The sequence below is a fragment of the Gobio gobio genome (assembly GCF_949357685.1).
Source record: "Gobio gobio genome assembly, chromosome: 5".
Lineage (NCBI taxonomy): Eukaryota > Metazoa > Chordata > Actinopteri > Cypriniformes > Gobionidae > Gobio > Gobio gobio.
Genome location: NC_137101.1, coordinates 47899945 through 47920307, shown reverse-complemented (window position 1 = coordinate 47920307; position 20363 = coordinate 47899945). Strand labels below are relative to the sequence as shown.

Genomic DNA, 20363 nt, shown 5'->3' with positions numbered 1-20363 from the left:
GAGGCTTTTTTCCCAATGAAAGTGAGATTTATACAACTGATTTAAACATTCCCCTGGTGAAAAAAGGTATACTTTATTGTATTTCAAATATATTATCTTTTTCAATAGTATATTGTAAATATACTAACAAAAATTGTACCATCTTTAAATATATAAAAAGTATATTAGCATCATATTTTCACAATGTAACTTTTAATGCACTTTAAAATAGTTGTATTTTAGTATATTTTAGAAAAATATACTTAAAATGAAAGTTCTGTGTACTTTATAAAAGTGTACTTATTTGAACATTAAATATATTTTTAGTATATTTCAAACTGTGCTCAAATTTGTCATTCTAACAATGCACTGAAAGCACATTTTAAAAATACATATTAAATATCCTTCATTTGTGGGTCAATATCACCAGAGAGTGCCTTTCAACCCTCACAATACTCACACATTTTGATTTTAATGTACCATTCACTTTATGTCATGTCATAAATAGTAGACACTCAAGTATATAAGAAATATATTATCTGAGCTCCCACACATTTTTTTAGATAATTATGGGGCATTTTTCAGAGCATAAACCATAGGATATGTCCACCCTGTCATGGACATATATATTACTGTTAAATACATTTTCATTGCAATATTAAGATGCAAATGATACTTTCTGAAAGGTATGATGTCCCTTTCCTAAACAGGGTTATTTGTTTGCTTTCAAATTATCAATACATAAAAGATTTTACGTAAAACATGTGTTTTTAAACTAACTCATATAATTCGCACATGTATTTTTTTCTTTTTTGGATAACAAAAATTATATTTGGACGCAATTTTTTGTTTGCATGTTTTTGCCCCCACACCTAGCTATTGAACACACTGGATTATAAAGGTATGATTGAATGATTTATTACCAAGATACCAAGATGACAGGGTGGACGAGCACACGACGGGGTGGACACATAAAGCAGAACACAAAAATCGTGACAAAATATGGCAATAAAACATTTATTCAACTTAAATAAATTTAAAAAATGGCAATAAAACATTTATTCAACTTAAATAAATTTAAAAAATGACATTCTCAATCACATTGATATAACCAAGAGTTTAGAGCGGCCTCTCTGGTTGAGATGAAACCGACAGGGAGTTACAAAACCTGCCCGTCTTTTCAGCAAAATGTGAACATACAGATTTGCTTTCAACTCTTTAATAATTTTCTTCTTTCTTGAATCCTTTCTCCTTGTAGGCGTTGCCTAGAATACATAAATTATTGTCAGGTTTTTAGGCCTATTTCATCCCTAACTAAATTATTCAACTATAACCAGGGAAGCTATTTTATAAAATAGGTATTATATAGGTGACTATAATTAATGAATTAATAATAAATAATAAATTAGAGTTATGTTTCCTTCATATTATTTCCATACTACATTTATACTAACCTTGAGGAGCTGTGGTGGACCGTCCAGCTCCAGTGGTTCTGCAGCTCCACTATTGGCCTGGCTTTAGCTCTGGCAGCTTTCTTTGCCTCCTTCCATTTTTCCTTTGTGAACGTTTTCCTCTCTCTGTGAGGTCATTAATAGCTTTCTTCTTCCCTGTATCTCTATCTTTCCTCCATCTCTCCCTTTCTTTCTTAAGGTATGCCTCTCTTTGTTCAGGGTTTGCATCCCGGTGTTTTCTGTATTGCCGTGCACTTTCTGCCGCACTCAGAGGCATGTCCTGATAACAGCAATGATGTTTTTTTTAAATTACAAAATATTATCTACAGCAGATGTTTCCATAAAATGTAATATAACATTTCTATAAATTACAATATAAACTACAAATGAATGCTAAGTCCACCCTGTCATGTGTATGTCCACCCTATCGAGTCTAAGGGGCCGACAGGGTGGACATTTTCAGCTTCAATTAGCATCTTAGCTTACAGCAAACTGTGACTAGCTAAATAGTTAGTCTGGTTGTTGAAGAGAATTTGGTATATTTAAACTAACATATTTTGAAAATAGTGTATTTTAATCACTTCTAGTATATATTATGCCGACAGGGTGGACATGTTAAGCTTAAAAAATATTGTTTTTATTACAAAATGATCAATACAATCAATTTGAGTAATATCTTATTTAACAAAATATTAATAGGAAAATATTTATTTTTTATGATTTGACTATTTTACTCTCATTCAAATTTAATGAGCAGTGCCTGGGACATAGCACAATACTTATTCAAAACTAAAAATTGAAAATTTAACAATCTTGAAAATGTATCTAAAGAGCCAAGTAATGCTTCAGTTATGAATAAAAAACTAACCCTAATACAACACACCCTTTCATAATCATTTGTATGTTAAGTTATCACGGCAAATGAGTTATTTATGTTCAGGACACCAAAAGGCACCCTACAGTGATATTGATATTGATACATATATATAATAGAAACTGGAGCAGGTGTGAATTGAGTCTGTGTTCACTCATTAGTGTTTAATTAGTATTTGTTTAGTATTTTTTAAATTAGTAATAGTGTTTTATTAGTTAATAAATTAGTTAGTTATTAATTAGTATTTTTAATATTGGCAAAATACACTGACTCTCGTGTGTTTCAAGTCGGACACATGTATGAACTCTGCTTTATGAACTCATACACTCTTTTTAAGATGTTTGTTTTTATCACATTTGTCACTGTTTTAAGTTTAATATAGGGATTATCTGGTAAAAATAGTGGACAGACATTTCTCTGTACTTCAGTGATTATAAGACAGCAGAGTGTGAACGGGACTTTTATTTTGGTGTGGCGATGTGACGTCATAAGGCTGCGCCGCGCTCCTGCATCTGTTGAGATTCGCCTAAAGAAAGGTTTGTTTTAAGCATTTAATCTGTTTAAATCGATAGAAACCGTTCAATGATTCATAATTTATTAACTATTGAGTATAACATTGTAATGCTTTATCTAACTTTAATGAAGGCTGTAAATGTGGGAGTAAATTGCATCCACACCGGTAAAAGATGCGTCTCATTTCTCTTCCTCTATCGTGAATCAGTTCATCATAAACACGAGTTCAGTCTCTGGCGAGTAGTGATGCAGAAACTGAGCTTTTCAGTCAATTTAATCAAAAACTTTGCGAAATGATTCAGTGATTCGAATCGTGACTCGAATAAAACGGTGTAAATGAACGAGAACAAACTCTAACATGTGTTATGACAACTTTAACACACTAACTGCAAATGTTTTCATGAAAGTGCAATCCTTAAAATACAATCTGTAATTCATTAAATATCAAATGTTGATCATAAATACCATGATGTGTCTGTAATCCCTCTCTGACTCTTACCAGTTACTGAACTACTGAACTGATTGAGACACTCTGAAATTGAGATTTGATTTTGCTTTCCTTTCTGTTTTTTTATTTTAATATCATCTTAAACAGGACAAACACAAAGATAAACTCTGGGTGAAGTGATTGAGATCCACGTGACACTATTATAAAGATGGTGTTTATTAAAGAGGAGATTGAAGACATAAAGATGGAGTTCATTAAGGAGGAGAGTCAAGAAATGAAGATTGAGGAAACATTCAGAGTGAAAGATGAAGAAACTGAGGATCAAACAGAAAAAGAGGAGAGTGAAATAATGAAGATTGAGGAAACATTCAGAGTGAAAGATGAAGAAACTGAGGATCAAACAGGTTGGTTTCATTCTCAAAGCTGAACTCACTCATTTGATCATTATTAAAATCTCCAGCTCTACAGAAATGGAGAATATACAGAAGTATAATCATACAACAATTGAATACTTAAAGGGTTAGTTCACCCAAAAATGAAAATTCTGTCATTAATTACTCACCCTCATGTCGTTGGACACCCGTAAGACCTCAGTTCATATTCGGAACACAAATGAAGATATTTTAGTTGAAAGCTGATGGCTGAGAAAGGCTTCACACAGGCCTCCATTGGCATTCAGTACATTGACACTTCCAAGATCCATGAAAGGCACTTAAAACGTCGTTACAAAGTCTATCTCACCACAGTGGCTCTACAATAATCATACAATGCGACGACAATAGTTTTTGTGCGCAAAAAAAAATCAAAATAACACCTTTATCCAACTTGTTCTCGACTTCCGTGTGCGCCTCCACGACGCATGCGCGAGAATATGACGCAGATCCGGCGTTCGGACATATGACCCAGAAGCGATTTGTTTACGAGCAGAGGAAGACGCGCGTGTCTAAGCTGTTGGATTCTACATTGATCGTGCTTTAGGTCTCGGCGTAGTGCTCAAAATGGAGCTTAAGTGTGTATTTCATCGATTCCCGAACACCGGCGCTACGTCATATTCTCGCGCATGCGTCGTGGAGGCGCACACGGAAGACAAGAACAAGTTGGATAAAGGTGTTATTTTGATTTTTTTTTGCGCACAAAAACTATTGTCGTCGCATTGTATGATTATTGTAGAGCCACTGTGGTGAGATAGACTTTGTAACGACGTTTTAAGTGCCTTTCATGGATCTTGGAAGTGTCAATGTACTGAATGCCAATGGAGGCCTGTGTGAAGCCTTTCTCAGCCATCAGCTTTCAACTAAAATATCTTCATTTGTGTTCCGAATATGAACGGAGGTCTTACGGGTGTCCAACGACATGAGGGTGAGTAATTAATGACAGAATTTTCATTTTTGGGTGAACTAACCCTTTAAGTACCCTAAACAAAACAACAATTTAGTGTTTTAAACCCAATATCTACTTGCTATAAACATTTTAATATCCCTGAACATAAATAAAGGGTAACTTAACCCTAAAGGCCTGTACACACCGGGACGAATATCGCACACGCTTATCGCCAGCGTTTTTCGGCGCGTCTTGAGTGTTCACACCCAAGCGATTTTCACTGGCGCTGCGCCGAGTGAACGTGCACATTCAGTAGATGCGCTCCCGGTACACAAGATGGTGCTGCGGCACTTTACGCTTCTAACACTCGCTTGTCACACAGAAGAAGACGAGAGACAGTTTTTACATGCTTGCCAAAACCATAGACATCAGTGATGCGCGGGTTGATCCAAAATGAGCGGGTGCCCGCGGCCACCCGCGGTTACCCGCGGTTACGAGTCATCCAAAAATATTTTTAATGATATTCGGGTCACGGTCGGTCGGATCGTCAATAAATCCTTATTTACATTTTGAATGTTGAGCGTTATTAACTTTTGAATAAATGCTGACGCGTGACAAAATGCCCGATTTCCCAAAACGTTGAACTGAGCAATGCCATTGTACCATTTTAATAGGCTACTTTTAAACGCATTTAAAGTCAGTTTTATGTATTTTCTGAGAGGGGGCGGGATTTTTGTTGGGAAAGTCGGGGGAGAGACGCACACTTCGATTAGACTGGATAAACACATGCAGCATCTTAATTGTTAAGAAAATTAAACGAAATAAATGAATAAATCAAGCCTGTATTACATAACACTAGGCTATAGCCTATCATACAGCATTCAGAAAAATAACAGTTTGCGCTCCTAAGGGCTTTCACACTTTTCCAAATGTTTTCCAAATGTGGGCTGATGAATTCTTCAAGCCGGGTCGAAACATAAACATCGCGTTCATCAATAATATGCATCTGGAGCTGAAATGGAAAATGATGGGCCGCCGCAAGAACTTCCTGCTCTCGCTGCTGCACCTCTGAGCACCACGCCAGGGCCTGAAACATTTTCTCAATGGCCCAATGAGCTACGATGAGCATTTACTACTTTTAAAAAATGCGGGTCAGGAAGCGGGTCGGGTACAATATTTTCTTCTTTTTTTTTTGCGGTCCGAGTTGCGGGCGGGTTAGTTGAAAACGTCGGTCGGGTGCGGGTTGTTTATACATTGACCCGCGCATCACTGATAGACATATTATGTATATGGCCAAAACCATTAACACACTTTTTGTTAAATGGCAAGCAGCATTAGCTGTTCATCTAGCTTCTTTGTCTACTTACTACTTCTTCGTCGTATCAATGTGTGCTCGGCAAGACCGATTTTGTGCTTGAGCGCCACCAAGTCGTGTTTTAATGTCACCTCAGCAGCTCCAGGCACGTGAACAAAAGCGCCGATCTCATTGGTCGACCAGGTTTTAACGCGCCGCGTCAAAATAAAAAAATGAACCCGAGGCGTCATTTTTTTTAAATGACGCTTTTACGCCTGGCGTTTTACGCGTCGGTGTGCACACTCACATTGGCGCCCATTGTTTAGTCACGAGGCGTTAAACGTCGGCGATAAACGCACGCGAAAATCGTCCCGGTGTGAACAGGCCTTAAACCGACTTTTTTTAGTTAATGATCTGTAATACTGGGGCTTTATTAATACGCCTTATTCACCTACGTCACTTCCTTAAACCAAACCGAGGCTGTGGGGTACAGAAGTAACGTTGGCGCTCAGCAGCTTCTGCCATCACGTTACTACACTGCCGCCGCATTGTTGTGTTCCCAGATGTACATCGTCAAAATGAGGACGTGTTTGTTTCCAGTGCAACGCTGATGAGAGCTCGGGAGACTTGTCACAATAGACTGTAAAAAAATATGGACGTAGTGTCCGTGACGTCACCCATAGGATTCTGATGAGCCGTTCTGAAGCGCAAAGTATGGACGAGATGGCCGTTGCCATCTTGGCAGCGCGTCACTCCCGGATAATAGAAAATGGGCAAAAAGGCGGCACGTGGGCGGAGCTTAAGTGACGCGACGACTAACAGACAGCAGATAAACGGCTATCCACCTGTCACTCAAAGTGGCCACGCCCTTAATTATGCAGAACTTTAATGCTTTATATAATGTAAACAAATGAGTTATAAAAAAATTCACCCCCCTCACAGTCGTCATGAAGGGCAAAATTAGCCGTATAGACCAAAACCACAATTTGTACCAGGCTGTAAACATGTTTTATTCTGCTGTAAAGTTGGCCAATTTAACAGGGCTCAATGAGATATCTTTTATAAACGGGTCTTAGAAAAAACAACATTAATGATGTGCATCTTTACACACAACATTGAGCACGTTTACATGCACACCAGTAAACTGCCAACGACTTAATTAATAAATTGGATTATTTCCTTGAAGTGACGTGAAAAACAATAATTTCCGTATCTGACTCCGAGTATTCCTAATGTTATGTCAGTTGAAATAAAGTTAAATAAAGCTTGCAACATGTGGAATTTTAAGACTCATATTATTCTCTCGTGCAGTTACAGATGCAGCGTTTTAACTAAACCTCTTCTACTTCTGCTGCATGAGATGAGAACACATTTTTGCAAATGTTCTGGGTCTTAAAGGCACTGTCCAATTTTCAGATACGGTTTGGCCATTCGTCCACGCTTAAATGCAGTATCCAGAGACTGAAACTGAACTTTTTTGAAAACTCCGGCCAGGGTGAAGATTTTTAGAAACTCCGGTTGCACCGGTGTCATGTGGACCGTGAAACCGGAGATTTTGGCTTGTTGCGTCAGAACCGGAACCGGCAATAACCTTATTTCCAGGCTTCTGATTGGCCAACATGGCTTTATGGTTAGGGTTATATTGCCACTTGTTGGTTTGGCATGCTCTTGACAGCACTTCCTAGCGTGTAATGCGTTTTCATGTGGACGCGATTTTATTTATTTTTTTAAACGGAGGGAAATACTCGGTTTATAAAAATACCCATGTACGTGTGGACTAGGCCAAAGAGTCTGTGTTTGTGACATATTTCCTTCTTTCTTTCATGCAAAACGCTCGCTCTGTCTGGATGTGTTTAAATCTGCTCTAAGGATGCGTTCCTGTCACGTATCCCACATGCGCACTTCAATAAGCCCACAGAAAGCAGGTTAATGCGTTTACATGCCGCGCAAAATCGGGGTAAGAGGCAAAAACTACCTGTGTCAACCGGTTTATGTTTAAGCCGTTTATGACCGTACTCCGATAAAAGAAAACGGATTACCGCATTTACATGACCATGTTCGTTGTCGGCTTATTAAGCATAATCGGCTTAATAATAATAATACGTTTTATTTATATAGCGTCTTTCCCAAGCTCAAGGTCGCTGTACAAGAAAATACATACGTAAACATAGTATCAACAAGAACAATGTAGAACATAGACATACAAATATACAGGGAAGAGGGGGGAGGAGAAAGAAAGAAAAACCTAGGCAGAGGATGGTTGGAAATACTGTTTTTAGCAGTGTCGCGTAGAGATAGAGGGAGGGAATTCCAGGCTTAAGAATGTGCATTTAAACACACTCAATGTAAACTCTATTCAGACAGGACTAGTTTTTCAGGGGGACGTTAGAGAAATTTGTACTTTGCGATTTTAATCCTGTCCAAATCTGCCAAGTCTTTTTTTCTCCCACAACCTCCAGGGTAAATTACCTACTGTTTTTCGGCAAATTCAGCGGCCCTCTGAGAAATCTAATCCTGTCCGAATGTGCATGTCCGTCATATTATCCTAACACTTCTCCTCATGTGTTTTTTGACTTACCTGAGCTACCGTTTGCACACCAGTCTTCAGCATGCTGTCATTTAGTTTATTAATAATAATAATAATAATAATAATAATATTAATGATTTTTTTATAGCGCCTTCAAGAACCCAAGGTTGCTTCACAAAGTAGTACAATAGTACAATCAATTGAAAAACAACGTTACAGTCAGCCTGCTTATTATTACAATCAAACAAGAAGATGGAGACAACAAATGACTACAGATAATGAACATAAGTTGAGAGCTACGGACGGAGCGTGAGCGCAATCCAGTGAAAGGTGGTAAAGAGTTCAGTGTGTCTGTGAAGGAGAGCTGTGAGGGCGTGCAATGATGACAGTGCAACGTCTCCATTAATTCATGCATGTAGTATAGTCTAATGTTTATTTTAAAGTATTGAATCACGATTCATTCGATTCTAAGCATTTTAACTCGATTATTGACCAAAATCAACGATTCAAAAATACATGTTTCAAGATCGATGCATTGAGAAAACGAGTGAATCGTTACACCTAAGCTGAGGCTGTCAGGTGATTTTAATTTTTTTTATTATCTGTGGGTATTTGATATGAGACTCAACTAATCTCTGCGACTCTCCATGTGTGATCCTTGGAGAGTCTTTGGCCACTCAGACTATCCTCCTCATCATGCATTAAAGGGATAGTTCATCCAAAAATGACCCTCTAGCCATCCTAGGTGAATATGACATATGATCTTTTTTCAGACGAATACAATTGTATTTATATTAACCCTTTAAGACCTAAGGGTATTTTTACAATTAATTTTCCGCCTGGTGTTATTTACTAAAAAAGCTTGTAAAACATCAACCCTGTTGTGCACAGACAATTGACACACCTCTTTATTTTCAAGACAAGTTGCACTGTCAGTATATTTGTGTTGCATTGATGTCACCTGAATGTAAAATAAGTTATGGGACCATAAAGACAAATGAAAACATAAAACGGAAATTGAATCACTCAAATATTTATTGAAAACACACACAAATAAATAAAAGCTAAGCATATTTCCTCTGGAAAACAGTTTGTTCAAGTCTTTGGAGTCCTGGAATTCAGGAATAAACATGAGAACTTATACAGAACCAAAACTATTTATATTTTTCCAAAAAAAGTCCAGGCGCTTTTGGCCTCTTTGGATTTTGGATATTTACTGGTGCCAAGCCTTCCTATCAGGAACTTCTCCACAAACTTTCTCCACAAACTTTTTCCTCAAACTTTCTCCACAAAACTGCAGCGCGTCTCTCTCTCTCTCTCTCTCTCTCTCTATCTCCTCAACACTACCCGTGCGCCTCTCTCTATCCACAATAACAGAGCTGTGGTTCATGCGTAATGACGCACACCAACGTGGATGACGGATCAGCCTGTCATTGGTCAAACCCTCATCCAAAATGGCAGCTAGCATCGCGCTAGCGGCAAAAATGACGGAAAATTTATAAATTATGGACATCAAGTGGATATATCTTGGATGTAAGCCTTTTGATTTATTGCTGAACAACTCCAAAAAGATGCACATGTTCCAGGCTGGATAGAAAACCTTCTGTAAAGGCTACAAAGACACCAAAGACACCCCCGTGATGGCTAGCTCGTTAGCTTTCTGCTGGAAAAAACGGTAAGAAAATCGATAAAAGTTTCATGAAATAATATAGATATTTATCGGAGGTGCCGTGTGACGTCGTGGGCGATGCCGTCGGGCTCTGAGGGTTAAAGGGGTCACGAACTGGCTTTTAAAAAATAAAATTATACTGTTGCCTGAAGTCAACTTATGATGTTCGCATAGTTTTTACGTTCAAAAACATCATAATGAATAAGTAATATGCTATTTTATACCCTGTTATTTTAGTTGAGCCTAGCTCCTGAAACGCTTGCTTTTTATGGGCGTGCCGCATTGAAAACCTTGAAGTAAACGCCCACAGCTATAATTGGATTACAGTTTTGCATATTATAATAAGCTTCAGCTCCCCCATCAGTACATGTGGGAATTGTTTTGAAAGCGTGTGAGAAAGATTCATCCACAGGGTTCACAAAATGTCTTTATCAAAAAAACAAAAAAAATGTATTTCTCATCCACCTGCAATTTATTGGAATGCTATTTTTATTGGCCCGCCCGATCAGTGGATATAACCGCAAAACCACATCACTAACACACACACACACAAGTGCACACGTGCATCAGCAAAACTTCACAGCAGACAAATCAGCATGTTCAAAGCTTCAGCTATTGTATTTTTTATTTAAATATCAAGTCAAGACACTGAATAATGCACATCAAGAAAGGAATGTTATTTCACTATTTAAGATAGCCCATCGGGCAGGCCGGGGATACATTTTGGACGTCGGGCTTTGCAAGCCCTGGCCCGTACATGTTCTAGTCTGATCTCAAAACACAGGACAATGAACCAACAACACCTCAAATACAAAGGATACTCCAGCCTGTGACAGTGTGGTAAGTTATGTTTAGTTAGACATATAATCAGTAGATGGGTGATTCTCCAACTATGGTACTTTTTGGACCTGGACATTTTCAGAAAATGAAACATTTTTAATTAAAATATTACTGGCATAATTTGTTTCCCCAGTATGCTTAGATACCTGCCCTGAAGTTGGCTGTGCTGATTTTTATGAAATAATATGTATTTTTTTACTTTTTTTTACAGACATCGCAAAATAAATTGTCATTTCCACAACCGAACAAAAACATGTGTTTTCAACCAAAAATTTTGAAATATTTGTAGTTATAAATATATTGGGTTAAACATTACACTTGCATCTTTCCAAATTGTAAATTGATTTATTTCTCTGAAATGCAACTGTTAAGATTTTACAAAGTTAACACCAAAAAAAGCTGAACACTAAGCCACTGAAACCTTTCATTCATATTTCTGACATTTTCAAATCTGATATTTTTCAACTCGTATACATATACTTTATGTTTAACTGCTAAATAAACCACACCACCACCATCATTACCTTAAATTTTTTTTTTTCTTCATGTTTTACCAAAAAATATTTGTGGTTGTGGAAATGACAAGGGAAATGCGGGTTATGGTGAAAATAACATTTCAGATATAAAACCTGTAGTAGAATTCTAAATGATGGAAATGCAAAAGTGAGTCATGACCTCAATGTGTAGGACAAAATGAATCTCAAATTCAAGTTTGAAGTTTATTCTTTTTTTTTTTTTCAAACAGGGATAGTGTATTGATGAACAACTGGCCTAACAGCAGTAGTAATAAAAAAGATATCTCATTCCATGTGTCACAAATGATTTGAAACAAAAACAAAATCATAAACACAATCCTCATGTTTGCATAAAAAAATCTAAATTATAATTTCAGTGAAAATGTGAAACGTTTCACCACTCCCTGAACCAGAGCAGTGTATATGGGCCAAGGTTCACTCACAAATGAACAGGTGAACCCAAGGGACAAGTGTTCAACATGTTTAAAATATGCCAAATTCCTTAGAAAGTCAGCATATTTAATTGGATCAGATTTTAGTCTTTCCCTGAATAGTCTGGACTTCTCTGCTGATGTTTTGGGTGCCATCTTAAAGAACAACAGAGAGACTTTGTCAGATTTGTTGTAAACAATAAAATATCTCAATTTAAAAAAAATCTCTATGACATTATATGTAAAGTTTATGTGTTTACACTATATTTTTAGTACTACAGGCAAACTACTTTGCTTTTAAGCACAGACAATGTCCTTGCCAAGCCAACCTGTCTTTATCAATTCCATGGAGACAGATGTGGAAAAGACGGTTGTGGAAATTACATTTTGCCCCTTTCCCTCTAATATCTCATGTTTGACTAGCCTGTTAGTGTTAGTTTTAGAGTTAGCATTAAATAATCTCAAATATCACCTGATGAAATTGTAAAAATCCAGAAAAGTTTCCGTCAGAATGAATTATGAGCGGTTCAGAAATGACATACAATAAACATACTCGCAGTATTTCTCATATTTACCTTGATATATCTCCATATCTTTATTAACCTCTGCTGGGAGCATTCTTTCATTCAGCCATGTGGTTTCCTCTGGAGTGTCAGTTACTATAGTTACTGAGTATACAAATCTAGAACACTGAGCCTGGGATTGCATTTAATGCAGAGGTGTGGAAATGACAGTGAACCCAAGGGACAAGTGTTCAACATGTTTAAAATATATCAAATTGAAAAGAAATATAAAAAAATATATTAGATTTGAATGAACTGGGTTATAATGCATAGTTTGAATTAAAAATTATATCAGTATTAGATTTGAAGTGAGATAAGGTTGAAGACCCAAAGTCTGGCCTAGGGACAGAGGCAAAATAGTAAAAAATGCATATAAAATGCCTCCTATTTTATATAAAACAACAGAATTGAACAATGATTTTTTTATATATTGTTCCCCTACACATGTAGTAAGTGTGGGAGAAAAAAAAAGTGGAAATGTTTTTTAGTTTTTTTAATATCTGTCAAGGACAGAAAAAGTACCATAGTTGGAGAATCACCCAGATATCAAACGATCTGTAACAATGCAACACTATCACACATAAAAAACCTGTTTTACTCACATTGGTGTGTTGCATCATTCCTGTTGGATCCAAATGGCACAGCATTGTTTTTAATCTCAGTCTGTCTGCAAATCCAGTCTCGACCTGTGTCTTGTTTACAAACGAATCCACAGTGAAATGAACAAGGAAGTTTTCAGCTCTGAAACTTACAGAATATTATTATATTACCATGACATTTTATATATCGAAAGTTGATTTCTCAATTCATGACCCCTTTAAAAAATGTCCTGTCTAATCCAAGCATTATAGTGGTAGTAAATGGCAGCCCAAAATTTGAGCCAACAATGAGCATCCATCCATTACAGAAAAGTAATCCATACAGCTCCGGGAGTTAATAAATGCATTCTGAAGTGAAACGATGGATTTGAGTAAGAAAAATATCCATATTTAACACCTTATAAAGTTAAATATCTAGCTTCCTGCAGACTGACTTCTGGTGTAAAGTGTTGAAAAAGTGTGAAGCACTTGAAAGTGCTTGAATTTCAATCTAGGAACCTTGAAATGAATAATGTAAAAACATTGGACTATTTCCACCACAATACCATTGTTACAGTTAGCACTATTATATTAAATCCACGGTGAATGTTGGTGAAAACTTGCATTGTATACTTCTCATACCTTTCATATTTCTAATACCTCTTGAAGGGTTCAACATTTCATTCAGTAACGTTAAAAAGCTTTGCTGAATAATGTTTGATGATTGCATTAGTTTTCATGTACTTGATCAAAGCTTCTATCACTTGTTTCTGCTTCTTCTTTGTTGTGTTACTGTAGTAAACGTTGTTTGTACGGGAAGAAGGAGGCGGGAACCGGCGGACGTTCAAACAAACTTTAATTAAACAAACACAAAATAAAATGTCGGCGACAGCCCCTCGCGGACGACTGTCGCCTACATACAAACAACACAAATGAAAATAAAAAGCTGCAGCCCCTCACGGACGACTGCAGCGAACATATAACAAAACATAAATAAAACTCAACATAAAATCCAGGCCTGGTCCTCTCTCGTCCCTCACTGTCGTCGCTCCTCCTTTATAGTCCCTCACTCCTCCGCGAGGGCCGAGATCGCTGCGGCGCGCAGCTGGCGCTCATCCTCCCTGATGAGCGCCGCCTTGTCCCGCCCTCACGGTCCCTCGGCCTCGCTGCTCGCCACAGTTACGATCCGGAGACTCTGTACTGATTCAGAAGATGTCATAGCGTCCCCTATGACACCAGTGAAAACATAGACTGCCGGAAACTCCTGTCAATGGCGGCAAAGCATTGTGTCATAAATGATAGAAAATCTCATCAATGGCATGAAAAGTTATATATGGGTGATATAGATTTTTGATAAAAGATTTTTTTATTCACGGAATCCAGTCACAAATGGAGCTTTCTCTATAAAGTGGAAGTTCACATAGTTTTTGGATGAATAGATCAAAATAATGAATAGTCCATATCAATATCTTATTTATTGTACAGTGTCTGTGAATATTAAAGCTCATAAAGACAGAAATCTGAGGTCTGTTTGTTCTGCCCTAAATGAGCGCTGCGGTTTTGTCTACTACTACACAAACTGTTCAGCATCTGCTGTTTCACTATATGAGGGCACATGAACTTCATCTGTAGTGTCAGTCACTTAATGAACAGTTTACCGTTCAATTTGATAAAACTTTTGACATTTGTCATTTCATATACCCAGGAAATCACAGGTCTTTATAACAACCAGTCAAAATAAAAGTTTGCGATAACATGAACTAATAAATATATTAGTATTGTACATTAGAGCGTACTTTGGTTAATGAATGAATGAATAAATTAATTTTCTTTCCTGTAGCTCAAACAGTAGAGCATGGCGCTAGCAACGCCAAGGTCATGGGTTCGATTCCCAGGGAAAGCAAGAACTGACAAAATGTAAATTGTGTACCTTGAATGCAATGTAAGTCGCTTTGGGTAAAAGCGTCTGCCAAATGCATAAATGTAAATGTAAATTAATTAATAATATACCGTTTGTAAAAACACACACAAACTCAAAGGTCTTCATTCTAAGCCGGCAAAATAAAAGCTCGGTCTACCTTGACATTATTACATAAATTGCACAGTAAAGCATACTTATTATTATTATTCATTTTAAAATAATAATAATAATTACATTTTCATTTCTAAATTATTAGGATGTATAAAAACTAGGGCTGTCAAAAGATTAATCGCGATTAATCACATCCAAAATAAAAGTTTGTGTTTACATAATATATTTGTGTGTCCTCTGTATAATTATTATGTATATATAAATACAAACACTTTCATGTATATATTTAAGAAATATTTGCATGTGTATATACTGTATATACATTTATATAATTTATATTATATATAAATATTTTATATATAAATATAATACATTTTTCTTAAATATATACATGTTTGTGTGTGTTTTTATATATAAATAATAATTATACACAGTACACACACATATATTATGTAAACACAAACTTTTATTTTGGATGAGATTAATCGCGATTAATCTTTTGACAGCCCTAATAAAAACTTCTGTTAAATCACCAAACTCCAGCAAAAAAACATGATTGGTCAAACCGCTCAGCACTACTCCTTCCTTGATCAAACACACCTGCAAAATTCAACCCAACCCCCAAATTGAACTTTAAATCTTCAAGACTGTTTGAAATTAAAGGCAGGCGTCTTTCATCAAAGCGTAACTCTGCAAGACAGTGGCCCTCCAGAACCAAAGCTGCCCACCCCTGATCCCTAGGATAGGAAAGGTTATATATCATACTACCCTATACCCTGCTATTGATGCTTTAAATGTCTAAATTGTTTTGTCTGTTTTTGCCCTAGATCTCATGGCATTGAAAGAGGCAAGTCATGTACTTAATGAAAGGAAAGAAAAGAAAACCCATTGTGATAAACATCATGATTTCATGACTGGAGAAAGATCGACACAGGCTAAAAATACTTCCTCACAAAAAAGAGCTCAAAAGACAGGAACTAAAAGTTATTCCACCTGCCAACAGTGTGGAACGAGTTTCAGACACAAAGGAAACTTTAACGTTCACATGAGTATTCACACTGGAGAGAAGCCTTTCACCTGCCAACAGTGTGGAAAGAGTTTCAGACGTAAAGGAAACTTTAACGTTCACATGAATATTCACACTGGAGAGAAGCCTTTCACCTGCCAACAGTGTGGAAAGAGTTTCAATCATAAAGGAAACCTTGAAGTCCACATGAGTATTCACACCGGAGAGAAGCCTTACACCTGCCAACAGTGTGGAAAGAGTTACAGACATAAAGGAAACCTTGAAGTCCACATGAGAGTTCACACTGGAGAGAAGCCTTACACCTGCCAACAGTGTGGAAAGAGTTACAGAAGTAAAGAAATCCTTGACAGGCACATGAGTATTCACACTGGAGAGAAGCCTTTCACCTGCCAACAGTGTCGAAAGAGTTTCAGACATAAAGGAAACCTTGAAGCCCACATGAGTATTCACACTGGAGAGAAGCCTTACACCTGCCAACAGTGTGGAAATAATTTCAGACATAAAGGACACCTTGAAGTCCACATGAGAATTCACACTGGAGAGAAGCCTTTCACCTGCCAACAGTGTGGAAACAGATTCAGATGTAAAGAAAGCCTTGACCGGCACATGAGAATTCACACTGGAGAGAAGCCTTTCACCTGCCAACAGTGTGGAAAGAGTTTCAATCAACAAGGAAGCCTTAAAGTCCACATGAGAATTCACAACAGAAAGAAGCCTCACACCTGCACTCTATAGCCACGTTTCCACCGAAATTATCCGGAACAATTTGTACCAGGAACTTTTTTTACAGGAACTTCTCCTCCCCCAGACCTGCTACTGTCTGCGTTTCCACTGCGGTCTAAAGTACCGGGAAGATTAGGCAAATTAGTCCCGTGATGTAGGACTGCGCGCGCGGCTGCTCCTCCCAGTCACAGAAGGACAGTAATCATTTTTGCGCAACACTGTCTGCAACAATAACAAGTGGAGGAGATGCAAGCAGCGCTGCTTTTGGTAGTTATGTATTGTTTTAATAAAGAGGTCATTAACAAAACGGCGGAAAAGAGGTGAGCACTGATACTAAAGCTTATTCTGAAAGCTCGTAAAGCTAGATTTAAAATAAGACAACATATGTTATTATAAGCTATTATGACATTGACCGTGAGATGGCTGAGACGAACACGCGCCATCAGACAGAAAGAGCAAGACTGATATTTACTGAACGCAGAACAAATCTCGCGAAAGACTTTTAAAAATGCCGGTTGAAATAAAATGCTGCGTGAGTTCAGCATGTTCAGCGCCCAAGTCCCACCCCCGAAAGTTCCTGAACTTTGAAAAAGTACTACCTCGGGAGCAGGGCCGCTTGGAGGGGGAAATATTTACCCGTAACTTAATTTAGACCCTGGTTCCTGCGGTCAAAACACACAGAGTACCACCCCAAAGTTCCTAGTTCCTAGGGAAAGTTCCTGCGGTGGAAACGCGGCTTATGTGGGAATAGCTTCACACGGAAAGTAAGCCTTAGGGAACACATGAATGTTCACACTGGAGAAAAGCCATTTACATGTGATCAGTGTTGAAAGGGTTTAAGATGTAAATGAACCCTTAATTACCACATGATAATTCACACTGGGGAGAAGCCATTAATATGTGGTCAGTGTGGAAAGGGTTTCAGATTTAAAAATAACCTTAATGCCGTGTTTAGACTGCACGATTTTCAAACTGGTCGGATCACAGTTCTATGTATACGTAGTTCTTTACATATATACAGTGAGGAAAATAAGTATTTGAACTCCCTGCTATTTTGCAAGTTATCCTACTTAGAAATCATGGAGGGGTCTGAAATTGTCATCGTAGGTGCATGTCCACTGTGAGAGACATAATCTAAAAAAAAATTCTGAAATCACAATGTATGATTTTTTAACTATTTATTTGTATGATACAGCTGCAAATAAGTATTTGAACACCTGAGAAAATCAATGTTAATAAATTTGATTCATTTTATTACACTGTGTCTTCAATGTGTTGATGATCAAAGACTCTACTAGTTGTCCAGACTCACAAATCCTTCAGATAAATCAGCTGACCAACTCCCATTAATTTACATTAATTCTGAATTATTGAACAGTTCTTTTGGGAGTGTTCTTATATTGGGGGTGTTGGGTTGGGGGGGGGGGGGATTCATCTGATACACTCATAACCACACCTTAAGTGACACATGATCTAAAAATCACTACATCATCTGTGAATTGAGTAAAAATCACTACACCGTTTACTTTGAGGTCCATATATTCATCTGTTGCTACATTAGGCCCATCAAAATGAAGTGAAAAACTAAGAAATGCTGTTGAACAACTCTTACAGGCCAACATAGGCTACTAGTCAGTGGATTTTCAGCAGACAGTCAATAGATACAATAGATATTACCGACACTCAGGTGCGGAAACCAAGAATGTAACCAAGATATACAGAAAAAAATATCCCTAAATTGACTGGATACTTCAAGGCTGCTGAATCTAGCATCTGAATCTAGATACCAGCTAGCATCTGCTCTTTAAGACTGGTTCTATTTTTTCGCCTAATGAAGGGCTATCAGGTATTTATTTTTATTTAATTATTAATCTGTATTTGCGTCGCTCAAATAGCACGCTTAGCCAGCTGCAGTGAAACTGGTAGCCAGGCAACAGACGTGACAAATCCTGATTGGCGACGTCACTGCACGGTTCTAGCTAACCGGGCCGAGAACGGTTTGTAATCATGCCGTACCGTACCAGGCTCAAACCGTTGGAACCGTTTCTTATCATTCTAAGGACCATTCGGCCCGACGGTGGAAACTGATTGTTCACCTGCTCGTGGGTCAGCTGTGCCCTCGGCAGAGATGGAGGGAATCTCCCCAGGCCTTTTTTATTATGGCTTTTTTTTATACACAGTTTAGTGTATTGTACAGTGGTTTGTGTTCAGTGTTGTGCAAGTTACTTCCAAACTGTAATACATTATAGATTACTTGTTACTGTTATTTAAAAGTATTTCATAATGTAGCATAATACTACCAAGATGGCGCCGCGGATGGCAGCCTTGGTATGGAGCTCTTCAGCTATTGTGTTGTTTTTGTTCGTTTGTTCTGCGTTTAGTTTATTTCTACAGTTTTTGACTATTCAGACGTTTTGTTTGATTTTCTCGTCGGAGCCGCAGCTGTGTGTTTAAAACACGCGGCCAGACGCAGACGGGGGAAGCGAGCAGGCGCACTGGTTAAACTCTGCGCGCGCGTGGCCTCTGCTCTGCACTCCCTAGTATTCATCTTGCGAATCTCCGATCCCTTCCTAACAAAACGGACAAACTTCTTCTCCTCACCTGCGTTAACAAGGATTTTTCAAACTCCGCTGCACTGTGCTTCACTGAAACCTGGCTGAGTGAAGCCATACCGGACAACGCACTATGTCTGCCGGGCTTCCAGCTGTTCCGAGCGGATCGCATCGCGGAACTAACAGGGAAAACGAGAGGTGGTGGATTGTGTTTCTACATTAACGAAAGTTGGTGTTCAGATGTAACAACGCTGAAGAAGATGTGCTCTCCTAATCTAGAGGCTCACTTCATAAACTGTAAACCTTTCTACTCGCCGCGGGAGTTTTCCTCGTTCATTCTCGTGAATGTTTACATTCCTCCAGACGCGTGTGTGAGCGCGGCGCTACAACAGCTGGCTGAACAAATAGCTGAGACTGAACAAAGGTATCCAGACTCTCTTTTAATCATTCTTGGGGATTTTAACAGAGCAAATCTCTCCTGTGAACTGCCAAAATACAGACAGCATGTTACATGTCCCACCAGAGACAGTAATATACTAGACCACTGTTACACAACAAAAAAGAATACATATCACTCCGTCCCACGGGCAGCTTTGGGGCTCTCTGATCACTGTGTGGTTCATCTTATACCGACCTACAGGCAGAAACTGAAATCAGCTAAACCAGTAATAAGGACTGTAAAAAGATGGACTAATGATCAGCTACCACTGATCTGGACGAGCTCACAGATACTGTTACATCATACATCAGTTTCTGTGAGGATGCATGCATTCCTACCAGGACATTCTTATCATTAATGATAAACCATGGTTTACTGGGAAACTCAAACAGCTCCGTCATGCCAAAGAGGATGCTTACAGACGTGGGGATAAAGTATTGTATAACCAGACCAGAAACAGACTGACAAAGGAGATCAGAGTTGCTAAAAGAAGCTACTCTGAAAAGCTGAGAAACCAGTTATCAGCCAACGACCCGGCTTCAGTCTGGACAGGCTTGAGGAACATTAACAACTACAAGTCACCATCCA

The 20363-nt window shown here is 38.1% G+C and overlaps 1 protein-coding gene across 1 annotated transcript; it reads left to right on the top strand.

Moving 5' to 3' along the window:
• Positions 1-2772: 2772 nt before the first annotated feature.
• Positions 2773-18037, top strand: LOC307126468 (uncharacterized protein). Its single transcript, XM_079816983.1, has 3 exons — positions 2773-2840; positions 3413-3669; positions 15862-18037. Exons 2-3 carry the CDS (start codon positions 3474-3476, stop codon positions 16794-16796), a joined length of 1131 nt encoding a protein of 376 aa, XP_079673109.1. The 5' UTR covers positions 2773-2840; positions 3413-3473; the 3' UTR covers positions 16797-18037.
• Positions 18038-20363: the final 2326 nt, after the last annotated feature.